We start from the raw sequence: 27,593 nt of genomic DNA, 5'->3' as shown, positions 1-27,593 counted from the left end.
ATATAAGACGGGGGGATTTTAGGGAGAAAGCATCATCATCCTACCACCTATATCAGAGTGCTAGCCGATGAAACAAACTACCCTTTCTGGGGAATTGTAAAAACATGTATTTTAGTTTTTCCAAAGTCATACTCACGCATCATAATCTTGAATGACCAGTCCCACAGACCAGAGAGCAGTCAAATACTCATTAACGCCATTGGGGCTGATGTAATGAAGGGAGTCTGGAGACCTTGGGTCACCATTGGAGCCAGTGAAGTCCACTCCCACCTGCCAAATAATAATTGCAGCCCTTAGTAAGGAGAAGGCAGGGACACCTGTGCTTGATGTCCAGGAAAACTTCAAGAGATGGGATACAATCATGCATCCTGGCGCCTACTTCCTAACAAATGCCTACCTCTATTTCCATAGACAATTAAACAAGTAAAGCCTAAATGTGAAACAACCTGATGCTTCTACTTTTCTAGATGGCTTAAATAATGAATTATTATATCCATTACTTAAGCTTAAGGGTTGTCTTTTATAAGGTTGTCTCACTAATGCTTTCTAGTCCTTAAATTACTTCAGGATAACCACTAGTTTGTAGGTTTGTACACATCTGCTTTCTCTCAGGAGGAAGAGATCTCATCAACAAAACTGAGTGCTTCATGATGAGCCCAGACAACCTGCCTGAGGACTCTAAGAAGACTATGCTAAACAGATTGTGAAAATTTCATTACAAAGTCAGTTTTGCAGTGAAAGAAAATATACTGCAACATGGAGGAAAAAGCCTATGCTGAAAAATTCAGTGTGTTACTTACGGTAAAATTCAGCTGACATCCTCCCATTATATAGTCAAGGAATGTGCATTCTACTGTAATCTAAAAATAAGAGAAAACTGTTAAAATTACAACTCTCCTACCATACAAGAGAAGCAAAAAACTCTCTGGCATATATTTTTAAAAGTCTGTAAATTGAACAGGACAATATAAACATGGAAATTACCCCTGCATTCAGGTTTAAGATACCCCTTCCCCTATGTGCCATGAATCTGTAAAATTTTGCTTCAAGATAATTACAGCAATGTTAAGATTAGAATACTAATGGCCAAAGATGAAATATACTCATTTTAAGTTTTAAGATATTAGTAATGAATCCAATATGTTGAGGGCTTTAAAAAGCATAGCAGTCAACATTTTAAAAAACAAAAACTCCATTCCACTTGTTCACTCTAAAAAATCTTGGCTTTTCCCCTTTACTCATAACATTTTATATTGAAAGTATGAAGAGGATAAATGCATTGGGTAAGGTCATTTCCACTAAAGAGCTGAGAAAATACTATGATGCTTTATATTTCCTAAGATAACGAAAAACTTATCCTTGCCCTTTGCAAATAAGTTGTCAAACCTTGGAAACAGGTTACTTGATTTTTTTGTTCTTCCCTACTTGATTCTTTTTGCTAAAGGTGACCAGATGCTCATGTAATTTTCAACTGCCTGAAATTCAAGTATTTGTTTAATATAAACATACTAACAGGAGAACTTGAAATATAATCTCATTATATTATAAGTAGCCAAGGCTTGGGTCGGATGCGGTGGCTCACACCGGTAATCCCAGCACTTTGGGAGGCCAAGGTGGGTGGATCACAAGGTCAGGAGTTCAAGACCAGCCTGGCCAACATGGTGAAACCCCGTCTCCACTAAAAATACAAAAATTAGCCAGGTGTAGTGGTGGGTGCCTGTAATCCCAGCTACCTGGGAGGCTGAGGCAGAGAATTGTTTGAACCCGGGAGGCAGAGGTTGCAGTGAGCCGAGATCACACCACTACGCTCCAGCCTGGGCAACAGAGCGAGGCTCCAGCTCAAAAAGAATAAATAAATAAATAAAAATAAGTACCCAAGGCCAACAGACCTCACACTGTTTCACACTGATAACACCTGAATTCTTGTAGCTTTTTTTCTTTTGCCTTTTTTTCTCATTTATGCATTCAAATTCAACCTGTAGGAAGAGAAGACAAAAATGTTACTTTTTATTAGCAATATTAGAAATGCCAATCTGACTTTAAATGAATGACTTTTTTTCCTTTAGAATCAAACTACCTACTGATGTAGGTCTGTTGCAAAATATAACTCTGAAACAATTACATAATATGTTAAGTATGTGGAATATTTATCAGGTAAATTTCCAACAATTAAGGCACTCCTAAAATTGCATACCTTTCAAAATAGTTCCCCAAATAAATTTTACCTCCGCAGGTAATTTCCTTGCAAATGTTCCAAGGCATAATCTTTTCTCTTTGCTGCATATTTTACCATAGAGTTGGGCTCTATGATATAAAATGGTATAATAAAGGAAATAAAATATTACTCCTAGCTGTTACCAACATAAAGAACGAAAATATGCTGCAAAGAAAAGAAAAAAAATAACATCATAAAACAAATATATGAAGCCCAACTCTATGGTAAAATATGCATCAAAGATCTTCTCTTTCCACTGGGAATACATGCTAAAAATTGATCTAACACCTCCTCTTGTTTATATTTCCTTCCCCCAAAAGAATGATCTTCCTTCCCCTTCCTATCCCCCTATCCATCTTTAGGGCTTGGCTCAAGTTGTTCTCCTCTGTAACTTCCACTTCTACTCTAGTCTTCTCTGATCTCTATCTACCTCTTTAAATTTCTACAACTATATGAAATTTAGTTACATACTCTGTGTTATTTTCAAGGGTCTCATTTAATTTTTTCTTCACAGTGACATTATAATCACCTCCAACTTATACCTTCAAATTCTCACTGTCTTGCCTAATAATAATATAAGAGATATTCAATAAATGCTTGATAAGTCACCTCTTCTGGTTAACACAAAGCCACTTACGTACTTCAGGCAGTCATTACTAGTTTTCCAAGAATCAAACACTAAAAAATACACGTGGTATAATACAATGATGTAAAACAAAATTATGTTAAACAAATACTTTGATGGTTCATGATCTTGCTGGAGTCTCAGTCACAATCATAAGTATTAATTATTGAGTATTAGAAATTAAAGAAAGGAAAAACAATAAAAAATTATTATATATTGGAGCTAAAGAAATTCCACAAACCGAATTCTCATTGAAAAAGGGCTAGATTACTTCACTTATTCATTTATACCTTCAGGCTCCATAAGTGCTCTTTGGTCCTGCTGAAGCCTGTGCTTAATGACTCTCAGGTCTGCCCTCAGCTTTCAGTATTTCAGTCTTGAGAGGGGCAGGGTCATTCTTCTACAGCACTAGATAAGCACACTGGGGCCAACTGCCCTGCATTGGTTGCTGGATGGAACTGCTGGCCACGGAAACCAATGCCTACTTTTAAAGCTGATATTGCTCTGCCTCTTCTCTCTGTAAGTAAAGTGTGGTTCCCTCTAGTGCTTGCCTGCATTGTGTTTGCCTTGACTCCAATACGATGATACAATAGGCAAAAGGATTGGACTTCTATTCCTAATGACTGACACTGTGATCATCTTTGCTGTCCTCCATGTAGTTAGAGTCCTCATCTGGCATTAGTAACTGTTACGTGGTGTTCTGCTCAATAAAATTCATACCCCAAGTATGAATTGTGGATTATGTGATTACTAAACATTTCGGAGCATTATGCAATAAAGACTAAAAGCATAGTAAACCGTTTGATGCTATGGGAAAAAAATGAAATACAGTAATAAATACATAGCCAAACTATAAAGTATATGCAAATGCAAGGATGTAACTTACAGGTGAGCTTCTGGAGGCTTCTTTCAGTTTTGTCATGGTGGTTTGAAATGTTCCAATGAGATCATGTGACCCATCATTGTCATAATCATAACATTCCACCTGAAATTAAATATAATAAAAATATATAAAAATCAATATAGTTTTATTAAAAAGTATTGGCTGCAATAAATATAATCTATCATGAAGTGCCCTTTTAATTAAAGTAAATGAAAATGTGTACTATGCAGTCCCTACTTGGGACAGTAGGAATTAACATCCTAGAGAAGCAATATTGAAACACTTTCAAACCCCAGCTATCCTTGGAATGGGGATCTAAGATAGATCACAGGCAGATGAAAAACACAAATACTGTTTCAATTCCACATTAAGCAGTTTCCAGCTCCTCTATCATGCCTTCTATAAGTGCTGATAAAGGGCAAAATGGAGTTATACCTTCTTTCTCATCCACTTCTTTGCCTTATTATCTATGCAATGGCTAAAAGCCATTATATGGAGAAAGAAAGGAAGTCAACATTCTAGAAAGCTAAAATTTATGTAATTAAATCCTAGATACTTTAGAATTATGAAAAATATATTTCATTAGCTGCAATCTGGTGAGGTTGGCTTGTATTATAAGTTAGATATGATGAAGCCAGATTTGCATCATTGTGAAGATCACAACTCTTACAATGAAAGGAACAATTCCAGGCTAAGAGTACTTAGTCCACTGAGGAAGTATCTACACCGGGTCATATTTACTCTATTTCCATGTGAGACAGGGTGAGTTCTAGTCTTAGATCTGGCTCTGATTAAATGCTTTCTCTTTCTGAAAGGAGAGAGAAGAGACGTGACAGTATTTGGGATGCATGTAATTTCGTGACAGGTTGACAGAAAAAGAGTAAATATTCACCAGAATACTAGAATATTCTTTGCAATGGGAAAAATTAGGTGGCATGAACTATTACCAAGCAGAAGTGTTCAAGGGAAGCTGAAAATTGACTGTGATTGTGAACATTTAACACCAATGTTTTTATAGTATTTTATTTCAAAACAGATTATTTCACTTCTGCAAACATTTATTATGTACACTGTGCACATTCTCTAAATAGTCTTGTGAGGTAGACAGAGTTGGAATCCTGTTACTATGATGCCCATTTTGCAGAACTAAGACTTAGAGGAATTAAATAAAAAGTCTTAGAAGACAGTATGCCTTGTGTGGTAACCAACACAGGTAAAGTAATACTGTGCTAAGGACACTTTGAAATCCTACAGCCTGTAATCTAAAATAAAAACTTGTAACTAAGAAGCAATTTGCATTTACCATCAGCCAATAGACAGCTTTATCTTGCTAATATCCTTCTCAAACTTAGATTAACTGCCAAGCTAAAATACTCAGGATTTTTTATGTTTACTTGGCAAAGTGACTATTTTTCTCCTCAGTTCTATGAAATGAATGCTTATCATAACTGGAAGTCTTTCATTCCCTACTTATATTTTCATTATTCTTCAGGAAGACTACAAATCAATCAATCAAAACAGTCAAGACCGAGAATTTCAATTTTGAGTAACAGAAAGGGATTTTATTTTTTTAAGAAAATGCTTTGCAGGCATTTTGGCCACTAACCAAGTCTGACAGTTTGACTCTTGCCCTACTCAGTATCCAATTTTTAAACCAAAAACCTTTTATATGACTCTTTAATGTGCCAAGGGAGAAGAAATTTAATAATTTCCATAATTTTTAGAGGAAGTAATATTTAGATAAGGTAGAAAACAAACTATCTTAATATTTTAATAAGTTCATGGTTTTTAAACAGACATTTTTCAATTATGGAAAACAGAACTTTACATTTTAGATTTGCAATCAGGGAACACCAATTTATATCTAAGACAAGATTAAGCTTTGACAAGGCCAAGATTTTATTTGAGTAAAGATTATGAAGGGCTAAAACGGTTCATATCTTTAGACTATTCATACGTTAAAATTTCAGGAAATGTAAATAATATTTTTAAACTAAAAATTTTGATTACTCACTATAATAAATATATAGAAAAAGCTCCCTCTTGTCCCCTTGAAGGCAGACATGATATTTATAATGCTGGCATATGTTCAGATACGGTATGAGGTAAGACAATTCGTGTCATTTAATTTCTCTCTTTTCAAGAATTCAAAGACCAGTACTATTGGCTTTTTAAACAATGGTAGGCATAACAATATATGCATATATACATATGCATATGTATATGCAAGTATATAATATATACATGTATTCATATACATTTAATGGATATATAATATATATATACACATGCATATATAGTATACATAATAAACATGTGTAATAAATAAATAAATGTATACATATATACACATGGGCATATGTATATATGAAAGAGAATGCACACACCACACAGATACTACATTCAGTAAGGCATTCCCATTTTAGGCAAAGTGGCAGCATGCATGATTATTTTTCGTATTCACTTGATCTTAATGAAAATAATACATGCTAGAATGATAACACAACACGGCAAAGAAACTACTGAGGATTCTGACTCTATTCTCTGCTCTATAACTCTTTACTATCCCTATAAGCAATTTTCGAACAGTAAGAGAATCACAAATGTATGACTTTTTGATATTGCAAAGAAATGCAGAACTAAATGAAATAAAGTCAGTGATGACGTAGCAAACCAAGTTGTGTATAGTTAAAAACAAACCAAGAAACTTTTAAGAATGGAAGACATTCATTAGAGAAAGCTCAGAAAATCAGTTTACTTACTATAATAAAATAGCCCTGTAAGCATGCCACTGTGAGCAAAAAAGTTTAAAAGATATTGTTTTGTTGTTAACATATCATTACACACAATCAAATAGTCATGGCTTAGACATTTTCCCCTAGATTTACCTGCCTTCTGACATCTAATGATGTTTACTATTTTTAATATGAAAAGCAAAAGCCTGGATTTGGCAAAATGATAAAAAATAATTTTTATAGCTAGTTTTCAACTATTTGTTTTGGACCTGGATTTTCACTACTGTTTCAAATACCTTACAAATCATACTTAGATTGATTTTTAAAGTTCTTTACAAACTGGAAGCAATTTCTTATGGATCTCAGTAATGAAGCAGTTTTTTTGTTTTTTTTTTTAAGACACAGTCTCACTCCATCACCCAGGCTGGAGTGCAGTGTGAAGCAATATTGGCTTACTGAGACCTCCTCCTCCCAGGATCAAAGGATCCTCCCACCTAAGCCTCCCAAGTAGCTGGGACCACAGGTGTGCGCCACCACACCCAGCTCATTTTTGTATTTTCTGTAGAGACAGTATTTTGCCATGTTGCCCAGGCTGGTCTCAAACTCCTGAGCTCAGGCAATTTGCCTGCCTCGGCCTCCCAAAGTGCTGGGATTACAGGCCTGAGCCACCATGCCCGGCAAAAATGAAGCAGTTTTTCAGTAACAATGGCACGTCTACAAAATTTTTACAAAACTTTCACTTCTGCTAATTTAATTTTTGCTTTTCTGGAAGGTAGAAATTCTTAACTCTATTATAAAAGTGAAGAATCCAGGTGAAGCTTCCTACTAATAAGCAAAATAAATAAATAAGTAAATGTGAAGAAGTGTGGTTACCTGCCCAAGATCCCTTAGCCAGTTAAAGGACTAAGTCAAAACTTGAACTGTGGTCTGACTCCAAATCGTATAGTTACTCCTCATTATCTTGCCTGCTTTTACCATATTCATTACCAAAAAAAGAGAAAAACAAACCAAAAAATCCCTTTGATCGACTGATGTCTGAACATAAAAAAGACCTCTATCTGTAATCATGTAAAGTTAATAATTCTAGTACAAAAGTTTCTTTTATGTATATGTATGTATATATTTTTCATTCTCAACACCACTCCATGAGTTTTCTTTTATTTATATTTTTACTCTTTTTTTAAATAAATGCCTATGAATAAAAACATTTAAAAAAATACTGAGACATCTGCTATTTGCTGTTCATACTCCACTTCCCTGATACTCTAAAACTAAAGCCTTCTAAAAGCTTTCAATTAATTACTTATCTCATTCTGAAAATAAGGAAGAAAAATGCCATCAATACTGCCCTCCCTTGCTAAGGGCAGAAGCAAGCTCTGAGTTCTTAGGGTAACATCTGCTTCTGTCTGCAACAGACATACCAAAGGCAAATAATGTAGTTCGAGGTTCCTATTAGCAGAGCAGAGGAATCTTATTAAAAGGAAAAAAATATTAAACTGGACATTTTATTTTTTAAAATACAGAATAAAATAGAAATGACACTGTTTGACTGAGCATTAGGTCAACAGATTAGTCAAACATGCCTACTCCTCAAACTGTGTCACTTACCAGAAGACATTTCTATTTTAGTATTCTACACACATAAAATTTAACTCTGTAGGTGTCTTACATCATTTACTTTCTTTAAATACTATCTTGTGTATTAATTTTATAAAATAGGTGAACATGGGTATATTTAAGTATTTTATATATATATAATTTCAACTTACCTTAATGGTTTTGTCCATATCTCCGTAACACAGTGAGTTAAGAGAGATCTTGAAAGGCCTCCAAACAGGATTCAAGTTGTTTTTAACAACCTATAAAAATGTGGTTTCAAAAAGCTGTTAGAAAAACTTCCAGTTCATTAACATTTTGCTCCTGCCCTTCCTAGGTTCTTGCTATACTCTCACCATTCATCCTCCACCTCTTCATCAACTCAACTATTTCCACAAAAAAACTACCTAGAACAATATTATACAACTGCTACATGAAAAATGTAATAAATTGTCCAGTTGTGATACATTCTGAGGAAAAGTAGAAAACTATTTGGAAAATATATCTACCTATTACAAGGAGCACTTAGGAACTGCAGAGGATGGCTGGGCGCGGTGGCTCACACCTGTAATCCCCACACTTTGGGAGGCCGAGACGGGCAGATCACCTGAGGTCAGGAGTTTGAGACCAGCCTGGCCAACATGGTGAAACCCTGTCTCTACTAAAAAAATACAAAAATTAGCTGGGTGTGGTGGTGCATGCCTATAATCCTAGCTACTCAGGAGGCTGAGGCAGGAGAACTGCTGGAACCTGGGAGGTGGAGGTTGCCGTGAGTGGAGATCGTGCCACTGCATTCCAGCCTGGGTGACAGAGCAAGACGACGTCTCGAAAAAAAAAAAAAACAAAACTGCAGAGGATTATTGATTTTAATAGCAATGAGGGTTTCATTGCAGGGCACAGAAGATTCAAATATGAAATAAGAAAAGTAAATATAGAATAAGAAACTATGTTGGAATTGAATTTGAGAAATAAGTCCACATTTATAATTTAAAATTTTAATACCATATATACATACATAATAAACAGATAAACACAAATATACACATTTCTTAGCTGTGTCCACTTAAAAGGCCTAAAAGCAATGATATCCAGTAGCAATAAGCACATTCAGCACTCAGATGTCAGTGTCTAAATACTACTACCCTCTTGCAGGAATAGGGCTTATTAAGAGACATGGCTCATACCAGCTCTGGGACAGAAAAAGTACAAGGGGAACTGAGAACATACTCTAACTTAAGAGACTGCTCAAAGATGAATGAAGTCAAAAAGAAAAACCAAGAGACATTTTAGAGATTACGAGCTCTCTCTAGTCAAACATGGATGAATCTGAGCAGCAAAAATACAATAATGAGTTAAATACAAAGCATACACTGTTATGACAATCCATGAATTTATAATGATACTAAAAATAAAAGGAGAGAAAGAGAGAGATGAAAGAGGAATGCCTGCTAATATAACTAAAAAGGATGAAAGATTTTGAAAAATCACTATTTTACTACCCATAATACAATAATTGATTAGGCAAGGATAACCAATGGATGCTAAAACCACTGGTAGAAGTGCTAGAGAACAGGTAATTCATGCAGTCTCATAGTTTCACACCACATAGCACTTATTAATTAAAAACGGGAAAAATGAGACCTTATCATGGTGAGATCTGGCGGTCACCAGCTTAACCAAGTAGCCAAGCATGACATCATCAATGCTGGGCAGCCTGGCACCATGAGCCTCCTGAAAATGTAAAGAAAAGGAACACACATAGTGTTTTTGACAGAAATGTTTGATCTGGATCTAGTTGTGAGGAAACAGAAGAATCCAGAATGTTGGACATTCTGGTCTTGATTTTCAAGAGATTCAATGGCATCAAGGTATAAGGAAGGTAGGGAGAAGAGTCCTCTATTGGGAATATAATAGTCAAATCCAAAATTTGAGCCTTGACTGGATTCTGAACAAAACAAAGCAAAACAAAATACGCACAAAACCTGTGGGACAACTGAGGAAATCTGAAGATGAATGGTATACCAAATAATGTTACATTTAGCTATGTCAAATGTTAATTTCTCAAGTATTATTGTATAGAATGTCCCTGTTCTTTAAACTACCTGCTGTAGCATTTATTTATTTATTTATTTTGAGGTGGAGTCTCGCTCAGTCGCCCGGGATGGAGTGCAGTGGTGCGATCTCAGCTCACTGCAACCTCCACCTCCTGGGTTCAAGCAATTCTTGTGCCTCAGTTTCCTGAGTAGCTGGGACTGCAGGCAAGTGCTACCACACCTGGCTAATTTTTGTATTTTTAGTAGAGATGGGGTTTCACCATGTTGGCCAGGCTGGTCTCGAGCTCCTGACCTCAAGTGATCCACCTGCCTTGGCTTCCCAAAGTGCTGGGATTACAGGCATGAGCCACCACACTTGGTCTGCTGTAGCATTTAAAGATAAGAGTTATTATATCTGTAGCTCCATTAGGATGATTTTGCAAAAGGAAAATATATGTGTGCATAAGTGTGTGTGTGTGTGTGTGTGTGAGAGAGAGAGAGACAGAGAGGGACAGAGATAGAGAAAGACAAAGAGGGAGCACAAGTGTGTGGGAGTGTGTTCATTTGGTGAATCTAGGTGAGGGGTGCAGAGGAATACATTTAGTGTTCTTTATAGGACTTAAAATTTTTCAAAATAAAAATCATAAAGTATGGTAGCACCTCCTCACTGAAAGAAAAAAATATGAACATGGTGATCTTGTGTCTCTGGCTATATGTAAGTATGAACTCAGATTGATACTTTTATAAATATAAGCTTTTTAAAATTCAGATTACAATAATTTCAAAGAACACCTCCACTCTGCTTTTCAAATTCAAATATTCACCTCTGTCCGATGAACCATTAGCCAGTTTCCATCAGATGTCTGCTTGTGGAATTCCAGGTATGGGTCTGACTTTCCAAATAGATCCTACATTTAAAACAAACAACAAAAAGCATTTGTTCTCCTCTGAACCCATGAAACCATGTGTGACCATACTTTACACATGTTGGCAACCACCTGAAGTCTAACTCTATAGTATTGATAGTAAATATACATCCCATCATCTTTCTCCCTAACTTAGAAACTTACTGAAGTCTACTAGGGAGAATTATCAAAGTGCTTGTGATAAATGCTCATAATCCTGTATATCATACCCTGACTTCTCAAAAACATGACAGTTTTAAAATACAGTGGTCAAATATACCATAAAATATGTTTTTGCCTTGTTTTCACCTTTAACCATTTTCATTCACATATCACTGAGTAGTTTTATATAAATGATATCACAAACATTAGCCATACCAACTCTATGGAGACAGGGCAGTTATCAGTGAGAAAATGGATTCAGAGGGGTAAATGATTTTCCCAAGATCACATATCTAATTAATTAATGGATCCAGGCTTTAACTTCATATCTCAGCCTTCTATGTCCAAAACTCCTTCATCAAAACCACACATTTCTTTACATACACAAATGACCAGAGGTAGATATGTGGAACACATAATAGAAACACTTCAAGGGCACAAACTACATCTTCTATTTCTTCTGTAATTCACCACAGAACTCCTATACAATGCTCAAGCACACTAAGTGCTCAAAAATACCGTTATCACCATCCTCAATACACACATAATCACACACATACAGAGAGATAAAATTCGGGGAAAATGTACGAATCACTCACAGAGGTCAAACTCAGGTGGTAAGACTATGGATGATTTTTTCTCGTTTTCATGTATCTTCATTTTGAAATGTGCATACTCCTTAACATTTATGACTTGTTATTTTTGAAAATGAAAGGACATTTGTTAATCCCACAGGAATATATGCAGATACATCCCTGAGCTGAAGATTTCTTTAGTCCTGAATTAACTTCAGTATTAAATTAAGAACTAAAATAAAATTATTTATCTCTTGAACACAAAGTTTAATGTCAAGCAAATAAGATATTTGGTACAGTCAAAAATATAAACACAAAGACTGTGTTTAACCTTATCTCTAAGAAGAATCTTAAGTGAATGAAATAAAAGCAGAATATCCTTGTTATTATTTTGCAGGCTAAAAACCAATACTTGTTTGAAGGTTCATTAAGTTGCTAGTATTAGAACTAAAACAATAATTAAACTCCCTGGCTCTGATCTCCAGGATATGTTAAGTAAAAGAAGCAAAGTGGAGGAAAGTGTACATCTAGTATGCTATGTTTATGCAAGGGCTGGGGGTGGGGAACATAAATACAAATACATACATACACACATACATATGAACACATACACACACATGAGTATACATACACACAGAAAAACCCTTAGATATTTAGGAAACAGAATGATTAAATTATAAAACACAACTTTTTAAAAATTATTATCTACATGGAGGAAAGCGGAAGCAAGGTAGACCAGGAGAGAAGTTAAATTTCTTAAGTACCTTGTTTTGTAGATTTTAGAGCCATGTAAATTTTTTACGTGATTATAAAACAAAATTAAATCAAAACGGTTTTTTAAAAAAGCAATCCCTAAATATCAAAAGCAAAATGAAAGTAGGTCTGTGACAGCATAACCACACAAAGGAATTATTTCTTTAAATCATAAGAATGTGACTATGTAACAAAAGTGGAATATACACACCTTAAAGACAAAAAGAACTTCAAAGAAAGCTCAAACTTTTCAGTAAAAATACTGTTAATAATATTGATATTTTTATTCTAAAACTATTAACGTTGTGTGAGACAAAACAGATAAGCAATTGTGTTAATATATTTAAAAACCAAGAGAAATGAGGTATGAATATAAAATAAGTGCCTGTAATTCTATATATTTTTTTAATTATCTCTGTTGTTTTGGAGACGTCACCCAGGCTGGAGTGTAGTGGTACGATCCCGGCTCACTGTAACCTCCCCCTCCTGGGTTCAAGCAATTCTCATGCCTCATCCTCTTGAGTAGTTGGGACTACAGGTGCATGCTACCATGACCGGCTAATTTTTGTATTTTTACTAGACACAGGGTTTCGCCATGTTGGCCAGGCTGGTCTTGAACTCCTGACCTCAAGTGTTCTACCCACCTCCCAGAGTGCTGGGATTACAGGCGTGAGCCATCATGCCCGGCCAGTAATTCTATATTTGAATTGGAAATAGTTGTGTAATTTCATGATTTAGTTTTTCTTAAAAAAAAAAAAGTCTTTTCTGTATCTGTCCACTGAAAAGCCCTAGAAACCATGAATGACAATAACCCACAATAGTGAGTACCCCTAGCAGTGGACTGTGGTCTCTAAATACCAATTCCACCAAAATGAAGTAAGGTTCCTTTAAATCTGCCAGTCTAATGCAGAAACTAGATAAAATAAGCTTGGGACATGGCTTATTAAAGACAAAAAGAACTTCAAAAAGAAGTTCTTTGAAGCTCTTGTCATCCCACAGAGCAAGGAAATTATCCAAAGACTCCTGGAGTTGTGCTAAATGGTCTCACGAACAAGCTTAAAGGAATTCCCTCAGGCCAAAGTTGGAATAACTTAAGTATCTATGAGAAGTAATCCATTGCAGTTATAAATATTTAAATCTATTACTTTACAGCAATTCTAAAACAGAACAAAATACACAAACATAAAAACTTCACTGGTCACATTTAGTGGATGCTAGGGAACCAACTTATAATTTTGAAAAATGGTAAATATGGGGGAAAAGTCAAACATTTTAACTTGCTTTTCCGATATAAACTATACCACAAAGTAAATAAATACTTAATGTGGGGAAGTTTCTCTCTATAGAAAGATTCTTGCTAAGAAACAAAAGCAATGATAGAGTGACGATATCACTATTTTACAGATTTTTTTTCCTTCTTTTTTTGAGACGGAGTCTTGCTCTCTCACCAAGCTGGAATGCAGTGGCATGATCTTGGCTCACTGCAACCTCCGCCTCCCAGGTTCAAGTGAATCTCCTGCCTCAGCCTCCGAAGTAGCTGGGACTACTGGCGTGCGCCACCACGCCCAGCTAATTTTTCTATTTTTAGTAGAGATGGTGTTTCACCATGTTGGCCAGGCTGATCTCGAACTCCTGACCTCAGGTAAGCCACCTACCTCTGCCTCCCAAAGTGCTGGGATTACAGGCATGAGCCACCACACCGGGCCTACAGACTCTTAATAATAAAACCAGGTAGTTATCATCAATGATCACAAACATCCTGAAAACACACAAGTCAGTGTGAGCCTCCTGATGGAATTACATGCCACCATTGACGAAACTGTCTTGCCAACAATTAAAAATGCCAGCAGATCATACTTCTAGATTCAATTGCCAGGTTACAGAAATCAGAAAATAAAAGTAGAGAAAGAAACATGTTAAATGACACCACAGGATTTAATTAGCCATATGCAGAATATGGAGAATTCTTTTTGGAAAAAAAAAAGATGGAGTCTTGTAATTATAATGCACTACAGCCTTGAACTCCTGGGATCAAGCCATCTTCCTGCCTCAGTCTCCTGAGTAGCTGGGACTACAGGTGTGCATCACCTGTGCCCAACTTGAATGTGGAAACTTGTGCAGGATAAAGAAATCAGTTTTCTCCACTGAATAAATTCCACGATGGATGGAAGAATAGATACAAAGGAAGGAAGGGAAGGAGGAAAAGAAGAAAGAAATAAAAGAAAGGAAGAAATTTACAGATTTAAAAGGACGTAAGACACACTTTAAACAATTATATTTTTTAAAGTGTCTTCAGAGATACATCAACATATTGATGGATGAAATGATATGAAGTCTGGGAGGAGAGAAAGTAGATAAGGGTAGAGATTAAATGAAATTGGCCATAAGTTATAATTGTGGAAAATGGGTGATGAGAACATGAAATTTTTTAAAAAGAGTCTTCTAGTTTTGTATATATTTAAATTTTTCCACAATTTAAAAAAAAAAAAGTCCCCAGCCTATAGTCTAAAATGTCTTCTTTAAGTTTTTTGTTGTTGTTGTTGTTTTTGTTTTTACTTGAGACAGAGTCTTGCTCCATTACACAGGTGAGAATGCATGATCACTGCTCACTGTAGTTTTGACCTCCCGGGCGCAAGCAATCCTCCCACCTCACATGGGATTACAGGCACATGCCACCACACCCAGCTAATTTTTGTATTTTTTGTAGAGATGGGGTTTCGCCATGTTGTCCAGGCTGGTCTCAAACTTCTGAGCTCAAGTGATCTCCCCACCTCGGCCTCCCAAAGTGCTGGGATTACAGGCATGAGCCACCATGCCTAGCCCTAAAATGTTTTCAAACTGAATTGCAAACAATGAAGAATATTGACTAGATTATAGAATTAAGTACAAAAAGCTGGGCTCAGGGGCTCACACCTGCAATTCCAACACTTTGGGAGTATGAGATGGGAGGATTGCTTGAGCCCAGGAGTTCCAGACCAGCCTAGGCAACATAGTGAGACTCTGTCTCTAAAAAATATAGATAGATAGATAGATAGATAGATAGATAGATAGATAGATAGATAAAGATAGATAAAAGAATTATTATTAATCCATGCTATATACTAAATTGTTGTGTTATTATGTATTGGTACTCATCCTTCATAAAAAAAATTGACCTTTGAATGCAAAGAGAATAATTGACCTACAATTAATAAAGCACAGAGTTTTCACTTTTTTCCTAAAGATAATTCAACTGTATTCTTTCATGCCTTTTACAGTAACATTAATGTTTCTATTCAACTCCTCTCTTAACCTAAACAAATCCTTTGATTACATCTAGATGAAAGAGGTGAAGAGAAATGGGTTCTGCTTAAACATACAACACACACACACACACGCAAAATTTGAAAGTAACTAGTGCCCTATGTGATGCTCAATGATGGAGTTCACGATATTAACTGCATTTTTATTTTCTTAAAAAAGAGGCAAAACATGACAACCTTGTTGAAATCTGCATAGTCTACCCACCTTATTATCCAGTTTTCTGGCTTCCATTTCAAACAAGACCACTCTATTATCTTTTATTTCTTCCGCTGAAATCTATGAGTAGATCAAGTAAGTGAAAGAAAATATGTTTTAGGAATTCTGATAGACACTTAAGCACCAATTTATTCTGTTATCTAATATAAAGCCTACACTAATATAAATGAATTCTAAAATGTTTCATAAGAAAATGGCATCATTAAAAAAGATCTACCATTATTTCTTTATGTGTGTGAAATAAAGATTTTCCCAAAATATGCCCAGGTCTGCATTAAGCAATGTCTTTTGAAATGTGGTTGCCCAAACTGGATCTTCCCTATTCAAGAGAAATGTCAAAACCCCACAAGACTGAGAATACCCTCTACACGACACTGAAGTTCCCTAAACACTGAGAAGCATGAATAAATCATACCTAGAACACTCTATACATTGATATTATCAGATCAATGTTTTTCATCCAGTGTAACTGAAAAACTCATTCTTCTTAAAAATAAGTATCAGTCTATCATGCCCTACAACAAGGAAGCTAACTACTGATAACGTTCTCTTTCCCACAAAAATCAACACCCTGAACATTCTTATGCCTTTGGAAATTTAAACTATAGCAAAACAGCTGCTTAGAGAAATGTATTTGATAATCATGATAACCTTGAAACATAGCTCTCTCAGGGAACTAGGCTTACATTCTCAGAGGGAGCTGAAGTTAAAATACTATCACTCCAGGCAGTAGTTATCTGTACAGACACTCTAGAAGATAAGGTTTACAGGCTTGGCATTATATAATGGGAAATGTGAAATACAATAAAGCATATATTCATTTGCTTGAAGCCAGTAATCAGCAATGAAAAGCCCAGGTGGGAGGATGGGCAGCAGATAGCAAGCACAAAAAATGATGGTAAAGAGTTTATAGGTTCATTGGCCATGTCATAATATAACATCCCTCTGGAATAAAATCCACTAGGGAAAATTTCTGTCATGTTGAGAGGACTATGTTTCTCCAGTAGAGAACCAAACTGATACAGATTATTAAGCAGTTTCTCTCTCACGTAAGAACAGACACTTCCACAGAGAAGGGGCAGGTATCGCCAAGGTGCACTTGACCTCTACGGGCAACTTAGAAAAACTGAAAGAAGGGATTACCACACTGCATGTTTCTCCTGGTTTGCACAATACATTTTCCATTTGTGATAACTACAAGACATGGGTGGATGGAATGCAACATTCAAGATAGAGTGACAAAGCATGGCTGTAGAATATTTCTCTGATATGGACAGTTTTGGCATGTCCTATTATGCTAAATCTTTTGAGACAAAAGACAAATATCTTATTTTTACCGTAATGCTCCCTTTTCCTGCAGGTCTGCCATTTTTCATCACCAGTGGTCGAGTTAGCTTCTTGCTGGAAATAATCTGTTAGAATTAGAAAGTGATACAGAGTCATTTCCCTTCAACCTAAGAATTTTTAAATGAAATAGTTTCAGCAAAAAAGACTGAGTATAAGTTTCACTTAAAGTCATTAGAAATAGAAACATTCAGTTGGTTTCTTAAAGGTTTAGATCATCTACATATTTAGGGCCAGGTGCAGTGGCTCATGCCTGTAATCCCAGCACTTTGGGAGGCTGAGGCGGGCAGATTACCTGAGGTCAGGAGTTTAAGACCAGCCTGGCCAACATGGTGAAACCCTATCTCTACTAAAAATACAAAAATTAGCCAGGCGTGGTAGTGGGTGCCTGTAATCCCAGCTCCTCGGGAGACTGAGGCAGGAGAATCACTTGAATTCAGGAGGCAGAGGTTGCAGTGAGCCAAGATCACACCGTTGCACTCCAGCCTGGGCAACAAGAGTGAGAGTCCATCTCAAAAAAAAAAAAAAAAAAAAAAATCTAAATGTTTAAAACCCATTGGAAAAAACTTCTAAGGAACCTACCCTGGCAGATACAATTTACCTACCCACTAGTTTCTTAACCTCCTATGTATGTCAAAGTTTAAATTGTTCCTTGTAATGGAAAAAGAGGACTGGATTCTCATCGCGTAAACAAATCACTTAGCTGAAACCTTCTAGGTAAAAGGTGGGCTTCAGAACACTCAATAAATGAGATTCAAGGCCAGGTGCAGTGGCTCACACCAATAATCCCAGCACTTTGGGAGGCTGAGGTGGGAGGATTGCTTGAGCCCACAAGTTCAAGACCAGCCTCGGCAACATGCCAAAACCTGTCTCTACAAAATAATACAAAAATTAGCCAGGTGCAGTGGCGTGTGCTTATAGTCCCAGCTACTTGGGAGGCTGAGGTGGGAGGATCACTTGAACCCGGGAGGTCAAGGCTGTAGTGAGCTGTGATTGAGCCACAACACTCCAGCCTGGGTGACTTAGTGAGACCCTGTCTCAAAAAAAAAAAAAAAAAAAAAAAAGGATTCAATTTTTCTACTGAGACACAACTTCAATATTTAACTCCCATAAAATGTCATATTGCTTGAAGGAATATAGTATACCTAGGTTCTTTCAAACAGATATACATCTGATATATCTCACAAATTCATAGGAATTTTAGCTACACTGGGATTTTTTCCCCAAAAAAAGAAATACTTCCTCAATTTTTTCTTTGGTATTATTTATCAAAGTTTCAGAAAACTGATCAGTTTCATATTGCTTTTGAGATACAGAAAATACCATAATTTCCAAACAATTCAACCCTGAAAAATAAACTTGTAAAAGACATATGTGAGTGACAAATGTCACATATTGAAAAAAAAATTACTCCTCCCTCCTAAAACCTTCTTCAGTCTATGCAAATGGCCATAATCTCTCCTTATGAATCAGATTAACCTAGGAGCAAAATGGTGAGCCATGAGACACGTCCCTACCCTGACCAAACTTATCATATACTGGGAAGACAGATAATTAAGCAACTATTAAAAAGTATGGTGAGAAGTACCAGACAGTAAGTACCAAGTGAGCTCAGGAAAGGATTCCAAACTAATCTAGAGGGTCAGAGAAGGTTTATCAGGGGGAATAAGGTTGAGTAAGAGCAAGCCAGGTAAAGGGGATGGTGTTGGGGCATTGCGAGTCAGGAGGTGCCAGTCTCACTAGTTAGAAGATCAGAGAAGTTGCTGTTATCTTGACAGCATTTATGGCTTGAACATAACAAAACCGTAGAGAACTCTGCAGCAGCTAAAGCGGAGGTATTACTTAATGAAATGCCTCATGAAGCATCCCTTACTCAAAACAATTAACAGGCTTTTTCATAAATACATAGTTCCTGCCCATACAAAACATAAGATGAATTCTACAATGTTCAAGCCAATCATATTAATATACAAACTGTCTTTAAAGTGATTACATGTTTTTCAACTTTAAAAATTAAATGCTGCTTACCAAAAACACCACCAAATTCATTGATTAAAATTTAGACAAAATAGAGTACAGTGGCTATTTATACTTACTTGTCCAAGGGTACATTCACATTCCCCTAAGAAGTCATCATCACTCAGCTCAATAGTTTTGTTGTCGATGTCATAAACCCCAAATTTCAATTTCTGAACCACTTCAAAGTAGTAATCAATAATAAATGTCTTGGAAAATTGGGGATTCAAGCAATTCTTAATCCTTTCTGTGCGCTCAACCTACACCCATCCCCAAAAACAAAAAAGTTTCTTCAGATCAAAGGTGCACTTGGATTTTCACATCTTTATATACTAAACATAAACATAGGCATGACAACTAAAGGAAGTTTCTATATGTGTATGAAAAATTCTACAATCAAGGACAAACTTTCACAAAAAACTCCATTAACAGATGAGATAGTGTTGTTATTTTTAACATTAAAAAAACTCTTCACATTGTTAAAAGGGTAATTCAGATTACTTTTTAGGTAAAGTATTTGACATTACCTCATACCACTGTTGACCACTTGTATTCAAAAATAACACACATAAAGGGTCTGACTTTGACCCTATATCTTTATCCAAAAGATTGGCACAGGAAACATTCAGCGCCACCTTTGTGACACACTGGGCAGCCATGTCTTGAGTTCTGAGAAAACCAATAAAAAGAGAAAGCAAGTAAAACAGTGCCTTTAAGAGAAGCACACTCATTCCTAACAAAAACAGGTGACTTCTTAAGACCAATTGTCACAATAAGCTTATAGAGTGAACTTGCCAGAATCAGACTGTTATATGCGCCTCCTCAGGATGTGGATGTCTATTAGCTCATTTCAGTGATATTGCCTGCATCAGATTCTCTTGCTAGGATAAAATTCATTTACTGAATGACAGTAAAATACAGCTTTTAAGATGGCTAATAAGACATACTAATCTTCTTGGCCAGGGTCAGTGACTCATGCCTGTAATCCCAGTACTTTGGGAGGCTGAGGCAGAAGGATGGCTTGAGCTTAGGAATTTAAGACCATCCTGGGCAATATAGCAAGACCTCGTCTCTACTAAAAATAAAAAAAATTAGCCAAGCATGGTGGTGTGTGCCTATAATCCTAGCTACCAGGAAGGCTGAGGCAAGAGGATTGCTTGAACCCAAGAGATTAAGCCTGTAGTGAGCTATAACTGTGCCACTGCACTCCAGCCTGGGCAAGAGAGACTCTGTCTTAAAAAAAAAAAAAAAAAAAAAAAAATTTCTTTTTACCTTAACTATAAATTTTATCATTCAGAAAAACTCCAAGTATTATCTTGACCCTTCACTTAAAGGTATGCATAGCATTATACTACAAAACATATTAAGTTTTATTTTTATTTGTTTATTTAACAAGACACTGAGTGGGATATTTTCTGTTTTCAAGATTTTTTGGCTAAAACCAAAAGCCCCCAAAGCCCCCTTTCCCTCCACTCTAACCCCAGCTCCCAATATTTTGCAGCAGTGGTTCTCAATATTGGCTGCTTCCTGGAATCATCTGGAGGAGCTTTCAAAGCTACTGATGCCGGAGTTCCACTTAAAGAGATTTTAACTGGTTTAGGGTACAACCTTGACATCAGTTCCTTGGATGATTCTAATGTGTAGACAAGGTTGACAAGCCTACTATTCTACAGAGAGAAGGTGTGGCCCATCTTCCCTTATGACTTGCTAAGAAATATCAGAGTTAGCTTAACTTCCATAGACCCCTCCTTCCCCAGTCTCCAATCAATATATGAAAAGGACTGGGGATGGGATGGAGCATATGATGGGGGCTGGACTTGAGAAGGAATGTAGTATTGCGGATGAGCTGCCTTCATCCATGAACCCAGGGAATGAAAGGGGCTGCAGGTGTCACCATGAAAAGGAACTAGGCATTGCATTTCCCATCTGGATGCCCACTTAGCCAGTGGAGGTTGATGGTGCTAGGGCAGGTTCTGCAGGAGGGAAGGTACCTACTACCCTAGAGCTGCTGGCAAATATCCTTACAATGGGATAGTATTTAATGCCCTTTGCCCTCCACTTTGAGATTTAGCTGAAGTTCTAGGACCACAGAAACAAATCCACTCATTATCTTGTTATATTTAAATATGGCAGTAAGATTCCTGTGCTGTATAAAATGCCTAAGCAAATCTGAAGTAACAAAGATTATCATTAGAAGAGCCCTTTGTGATGTCAAAAAATAACTAACATCTTATTAAAAAATTTTGATAATTCTATTGAACTCTCTAAAAACAGTAGCAGTCCTCAACATATGTCAAAAATCAATACTAAGATTCCTAAATAAATAGAGACTAAGAAAAATGAAGTAGGTTGCATAGTCTTAGAAGTAGCTAGAAATCCTGTTTAAAAACAAAGCTGGCCGGGCACGGCAGCTCACACCTGTACTCCCAGCACTTTGGGAGGCCAAGGCAGGTGGATCACTTGAGGTCAGGAGTTCAAGACCAGCCTGGTCAACATGGTGAAACCTCGTCTCTACTAAAATACACAAACTAGCTGGGCGCGGTGGCATGAGCCTGTGATCCCAGCTACTCTGGAGTCTGAGGTAGGAGGATCGCTTGAGACTGGAAGGCAGAGTTTGCAGTGAGCCAAGATCATGCCACTGCACTCCAACCTGGGTGACAGAGTGAGACCCCATCTCAAAAAAAAAACAAAACAAACAAACAAAAAATATATATCTTATATATTTATATATAAGTGCCTAGTATACAGTAAGTGCTCACATTTTATTATCATTTTATCACTAACTGCCTCTAGGGTCTGATCCTGTCTTCTCTATCCCATGTTTCATATTTTTTTATTATTCCATTCTATGATTATCCTGATTATTCCAATCCATACTAAGGTGTTCCTTTGAATTCCTATTGCACTAATAGTAACAGATTACTGCATTACAGGAACAAGATCAAATTTGGGGTAATGCACACACCCAATTTTTTTCTTTTTTGAGACTGAGTCTTGCTCTGTCGTCCAGGCTGTACTGCAGTGGCGTGATCTCAGCTCACTGTAGCCTCCGCCTCCCAGGTTCAAGCAATCCTCTGCCTCAGCCTCCCAAGTAGCTGGGATTACAGGTGCCTGCCACCGCCTGGTTGAACCCTCCATCTGGCACTTGCTGTGTGACCACGTATAAGTAACTTCAACTTCCTGGGCCTAGATTTCCTCATCAGTAAAAATGGAGATAATGCAAGTAAATTTGTAAATCTGGCACGTGCCAAGCATCCTGTTTTTTGCATCTAACACAGAATCTGTAAAATAAATGTGAGTTGTATGATTTTTTTTTGCATAAGGTAGTTTAGAGTCTTGTAAGTTGTATGTCAGCAATATCAAGCATAATGCAGTGCCCTGTGGATGAACATAGAATGAGCAACAATAGCTAAAGCTTCCCCCCAAAAAACATGTAGAGGATTCTCTACCAGCCAGCAGAAAAGTCTTCAAATTTCCAAGGATGGGGAGAATTCAACAGAGAATGAAGACATCTACATGTGAAGTCAGTCTCACAGCAAAGAGACACCACATATCAGAAGAGCATTATTTTTTTCCCTAAAAATGCTTATACAAAAGCTACAAAAACAACATGCCAGGCACAGCTGATTATTTAACCAATTGCTGACAGTTATACTACTGCATTGCTGCCAGGAAACAAATTTCTTCTATTAGCAGCATTCCTCTCTGAAAAATGACTCTGACTGTGGTCTCAATGTTATCCTGAAACCCATTATGGCTGAATGGCAAATGGAAGAAATTACATAAACACTAGGGTCTGGAATCTTGTTAATGGTAATATTCATGAAGATACTGTTTTCATTTCCTTTTAATGTAATTATCCAGTACATGATATACAATTTTTTAAGAGAGCAATAGCATATTTTATCCACAAATCATAATGGGAGCTGGGCATATTGGCTCATACTTGTAATCCCAGCACTTTGGGAGGCTGAGGCAGTTGGATTGCTTGAGCCCAGGAGTTCAAGACCAGCCTGAGCAACAGAGACCTCATCTCTACAAAAACAAAAAATTTTAGGCTGGGCACGGTGGCTCACACCTGTAATCCCAGCATTTCGGGAGGCCGAGGCAGGTGGATTATCCCAGGTCAGGAGTTCGAGACCAGCCTGGCCAACCTGGTGAAACCCTGTCTCTACTAAAAACACAAAAATTAGCCAGGCATGGTGGTACATGCCTGTAATCCCAGCTACTCAGGAGGCTGAGGCAGGAGAATCACTTGAACCTCGGAGGCGGAGGTTTCGGTCAGTGAGATCGCGCCATTGCATTCCAACCTGGGCGACAGAGCAAGACTCTGTCTAAAAAAGAAAGAAAGAAAGAAAGAAAAATGAAAAAATTAGCCAGCCAAGGTGGCATGCACCTGTAGTCCCAGCTACTCGGTAGGCTAAGGCAGGAGGCTCACTCAAGTCCAGGAGTTCAAGGCCACAGTAAGCTATGCACTGCAGCCTGGGTGACAGAGCAAGACCCTGTCGCAAAAAAAAAAAAAAAAAATTATGATGAGGGAAAATAAAACAAACGTTTTATACTCTTTTAGTATGAAAGATTAGGCTGGGATAAGTCACCTGGCAAAGAATGCATGAGCAACTAAAGAATAATTCTATGTAGTATTTTACTCCTTAAAGAGCAGGATAGAAAACACAAATAATCCCTAGGATTAGACAACAGCTTCCCTACTGTACAGATTATTACTTGTTGGACAAAATTTGATCCAAACACGTCTTCTGAAATGCAAATAATCCCTAGAAACACCAAATATATCAATCATTCTCCCAGTCACCCTAACGTTCTGAATCAATATTATAACAGAGATAAACCTAAGGAGCTGAGAATTAAGACCTAATATTTAAAGTGGTACCTGATATGTGAAATTTAAGGCATCTGGTCATTCCCATGCCCTGGCTGAAAATCCTGAAGTCTTATCTACTTCCTCTTTTCCCATTCCTCCTTAAACCTACTCTTAGATGTATCCAGTAAAGATGTCATAGAGATTCTGCCTACTAGAACCCCAAATCTCTCCCAAACATGGAGATACAGCTGCTTTTCCATACCCAGAGTCACAACCCTAACTTCAGGTCTTCTGTATCTCTCACCTGCCTTATATAATAGTCTCCTAATGGGTATTCCCACTGCCATTTTCTCTCCATTCACATTATGGTTTTATCACTTCTGATTAAAAAGTGATAGTCCAATGAACTAAGCCTGGAATTCATGGCTCTGCCAACATCTACCCCTAATCTACCTGAACAGCTACCTCTGCCCACCCAAGTTCTTCAAGATCCACTTCAGGCCAGGCACAGTGGCTCACACCTGTAATCCCAGCACTTTGGGTGGGCGAGGTGGGGGGATCACTTGAGGTCAGGAGTTCAAGAACTCAGTCTGGCCAACATGGTGAAACCCTGTCTCTACTAAATATACAGAAATTAGCCAGGTGTGGTGGCAGGTGCCTGTAATCCCAGCTACTCGGGAGGCTGAGGCAGGAGAATCGCTTGAATCAAGGAGGTGAAGGTTGCAGTGAGCCGAGATGGCACCACTGCACTCCAGCCTGGGTGACAGAGTGAGACTCTATCTCAAAACAAAACAAAACAAACACTTCAAATGATACTTCATTCATACAGCTGTTGCTGATACCCTGCTGATACCCCTCATGCTGTTATGGCACTGATTCTATTTTCTTTCCACTATTACTTGTATTTGTGGCTCATCACTCCGTCTATATACTGTGAACTGTGGGCAGCGAACATATTTTACCACTTCCTCTTCTTCCTGAAGCATGACATCTGGCACAGGTTATTTGTAGCAGAAAGAGCAATAACGCTGGAGTCAGTGTGTGTCATTCAAATTTCTTTCCCACCACTAATTTGGATGTGTCACCTCTGCCAAATTGTCTATCTGAACTTCAATTTCCTAATTTATAAAATGGGGATATTAAAAAACCCCGACACTAGTCCTTCAATGTAAATAAGGCTAAAAGAGAAAAATAAGCTTAATAAAAACCCTGACAACTGTAGGTCTGTAGCATGCTCAGCATATAATAGACACTCTATGAATTGTAGCAATTATTTTATTACTGAGTCAGGGATTTTAATTGATTGTCTCAGCATAGATGGCTTGTTATTAAGTAGTAAGACATAAAGCAGCTTTCTCATCCTTATTTATGAAAAGCTTCTTGAAACAATAATGATTTTTGGGATTTACATAAAATTAATTTGGTGAAATAGCCTTGAGTATAGATAAGGTACGCAGGTGAGGGGAGCGCAGGCTCATGTCAGTGACTCAAAATGTGTCCTAAAACAATTGTGAAGGAGAAGTCGGTGCCCATCTACCAATCCCTGTAGTAAAGTTCCTTCAGTCTTCAGCTGAAAAATGAAGAGACTGGCCTAATGTAAAAAATTCTCAGAAGTTCTTTCTGGTTCTAATACCATGATTCACTAACTGCTATTCTGCAGTACATCCTGCCTGACCGCTATTGAAAGCAAGCAAGGGCAACCCTGGGGCAGCTGGAACCGGCCCAGCAACATCAGCAATACACACCCTAGGCAGTGTTTCTCAAATTGTGTTGCTCAGAACAGTACTAAGTGTTCCCCTACCAAAAAAAAAAAAAAAGCAGTGGGCGTCAGGTAACATGGCTGTAAATCCAAAGGCTGCTATGCTCCTCAGAGTTCCCAGGTCAAACTAGCAAGTGTATTTATTACCAGGTTACTGTAAACCCATTATTTTGCTAAGGACAGCAGGGACATTATACAGCAACAGAAGTGCTTGTAGCTCATTATAATCAAATTGGGGAGACCCACTCATAAAACAATTACTTACTGAATACTTTCTAGGTGTTCCAAAAGTGAGGGTTGGGGAGGAGGCAAAAACGAAATAAATACTTAGCTACTTAGCTAACTATGTATACATAGAAATAGTATACAAGAGTATAAAATTGTGTGGTACAGACAGGGAACAATCAAAGTGCTCTTGGAGCTGAAGAAGCTCCCCAGAGATTTCTACTTTTACTGACTATTAAAACTATACTCCACTATAAAAAATATTTGCAATATTATTGCTACTGACTACCAGATTTCTTTTTCACCATTACATTTAAGGGTAGACAGTAAGAAAGTGGGGAGTAGAAGAATAAGGGGAAAGAAAAGATAGTTAATAATTCCATACAACTGGACAGATTTTGTTTTTTTTTTTACAATTTTCAAAGTGCTTCCAAATAATATATTATCTTCTGAACCTTACAAAAACTCTGTGAGTTAGGCAGGATAATGATTACCACATGGTGGAAGGTCCATATGTCACAGGTATGACTATAATATAAGGCACTCCAGTGTCTGAATTGATTGACCCAGAATATGTTGATAATTTTCAGCACATTGTTAATCTTCAAAATAATGCATAGTATATATTAGGAAAAAAATATAAATTTCTTCAAAAAGGTTAAATTACTTACATGGGATCACAAAGCTAGTAAGTGTCAGCACCACAGCATAAACCCAGGTATTTTCCCCTTTATGCCAAAATCCCTTCAGGGCACTAAAGCCTCTAATTAATAGTTAATTAGCTGTCAAGTAAAAATAGTATTAGTAAAAATAAATAAACTCCATAGATGTAAACAATTATGATTTTTCAATTAAAAACGATATCAAAAAATAGTTACTTAGTATAACAGCAATATTCTCTATTAATTTCCTTAAGTCTTGTTAATATCAAAAGTAATATTCAGCCTGACACAAATTAATAAAATAGGAACTTTAAAATTACAAGGTTAATACTGAGGCTAAAACTAGTTATATGGTTCTTAAACAAACGTAACCAGAATAACAAAAGCTTGCCAAAGAATGGAAGAACTGGAATGGTTTATATTTTATTTACCTCATAGCAGTTCCTCTTCAAGATAACCCATTAAATTGTAAATTACTTAAGGCTAAGAAAGCATGTTCTCCTTGCTAGTGTGTCTCTACACACACAGGTCTGCCATGTGTGTAGGTGCCATTAGATCATCTTAGAGCAGCAACATTTATTCTCAGGAATATACTGCACTTAATATCCAGACTCTGAGAGTAAAAAACTCACATTAAAAGAATTTAAACTACGCTTGTTCTGTATTTAGTAACAAAGTGATGCCCAGATGTATTTTTTTAATCACTACCACAGGATACTAGAAATGAAGATAGGGAATAATGTCAAGCATAAACATACATAAAA

At 37.0% G+C, this 27,593-nt stretch overlaps 1 protein-coding gene across 6 annotated transcripts in view; it reads right to left on the bottom strand.

Annotated features, from left to right (window-relative positions):
* The window catches only part of CPNE3 (copine 3), a 46,143-nt gene that overhangs the window by 12,928 nt on the left and 5,622 nt on the right, over positions 1-27,593 (bottom strand). For 4 of the 6 annotated variants that reach the window (XM_019032596.4, XM_055349237.2, XM_019032597.4 and 1 more), the window contains exons 3-12: positions 19,889-20,030; positions 19,442-19,621; positions 17,339-17,413; positions 15,990-16,061; positions 10,912-10,995; positions 8,228-8,317; positions 3,727-3,825; positions 1,890-1,976; positions 801-860; positions 137-270 (exon numbers count right to left, since the gene is read on the bottom strand). In XM_019032596.4, coding sequence (XP_018888141.2) covers positions 137-270; positions 801-860; positions 1,890-1,976; positions 3,727-3,825; positions 8,228-8,317; positions 10,912-10,995; positions 15,990-16,061; positions 17,339-17,413; positions 19,442-19,621; positions 19,889-20,020 — 1,013 coding nt within the window. In that variant the 5' untranslated portion in view covers positions 20,021-20,030. Of the gene's footprint in view, positions 1-136; positions 271-800; positions 861-1,889; positions 1,977-3,726; positions 3,826-8,227; positions 8,318-10,911; positions 10,996-15,989; positions 16,062-17,338; positions 17,414-19,441; positions 19,622-19,888; positions 20,031-22,326; positions 22,637-26,838; positions 26,950-27,593 lie in introns of those variants that run through there. The other 2 variants (XM_055349238.2, XM_063709365.1) reach the window with 2 other exon arrangements.

This window comes from Gorilla gorilla, chromosome 7 (assembly GCF_029281585.2).
Source record: "Gorilla gorilla gorilla isolate KB3781 chromosome 7, NHGRI_mGorGor1-v2.1_pri, whole genome shotgun sequence".
Lineage (NCBI taxonomy): Eukaryota > Metazoa > Chordata > Mammalia > Primates > Hominidae > Gorilla > Gorilla gorilla.
Note: the sequence above shows the minus strand (reverse complement) of the source record. Positions and strands in the feature narration are given on the sequence as shown.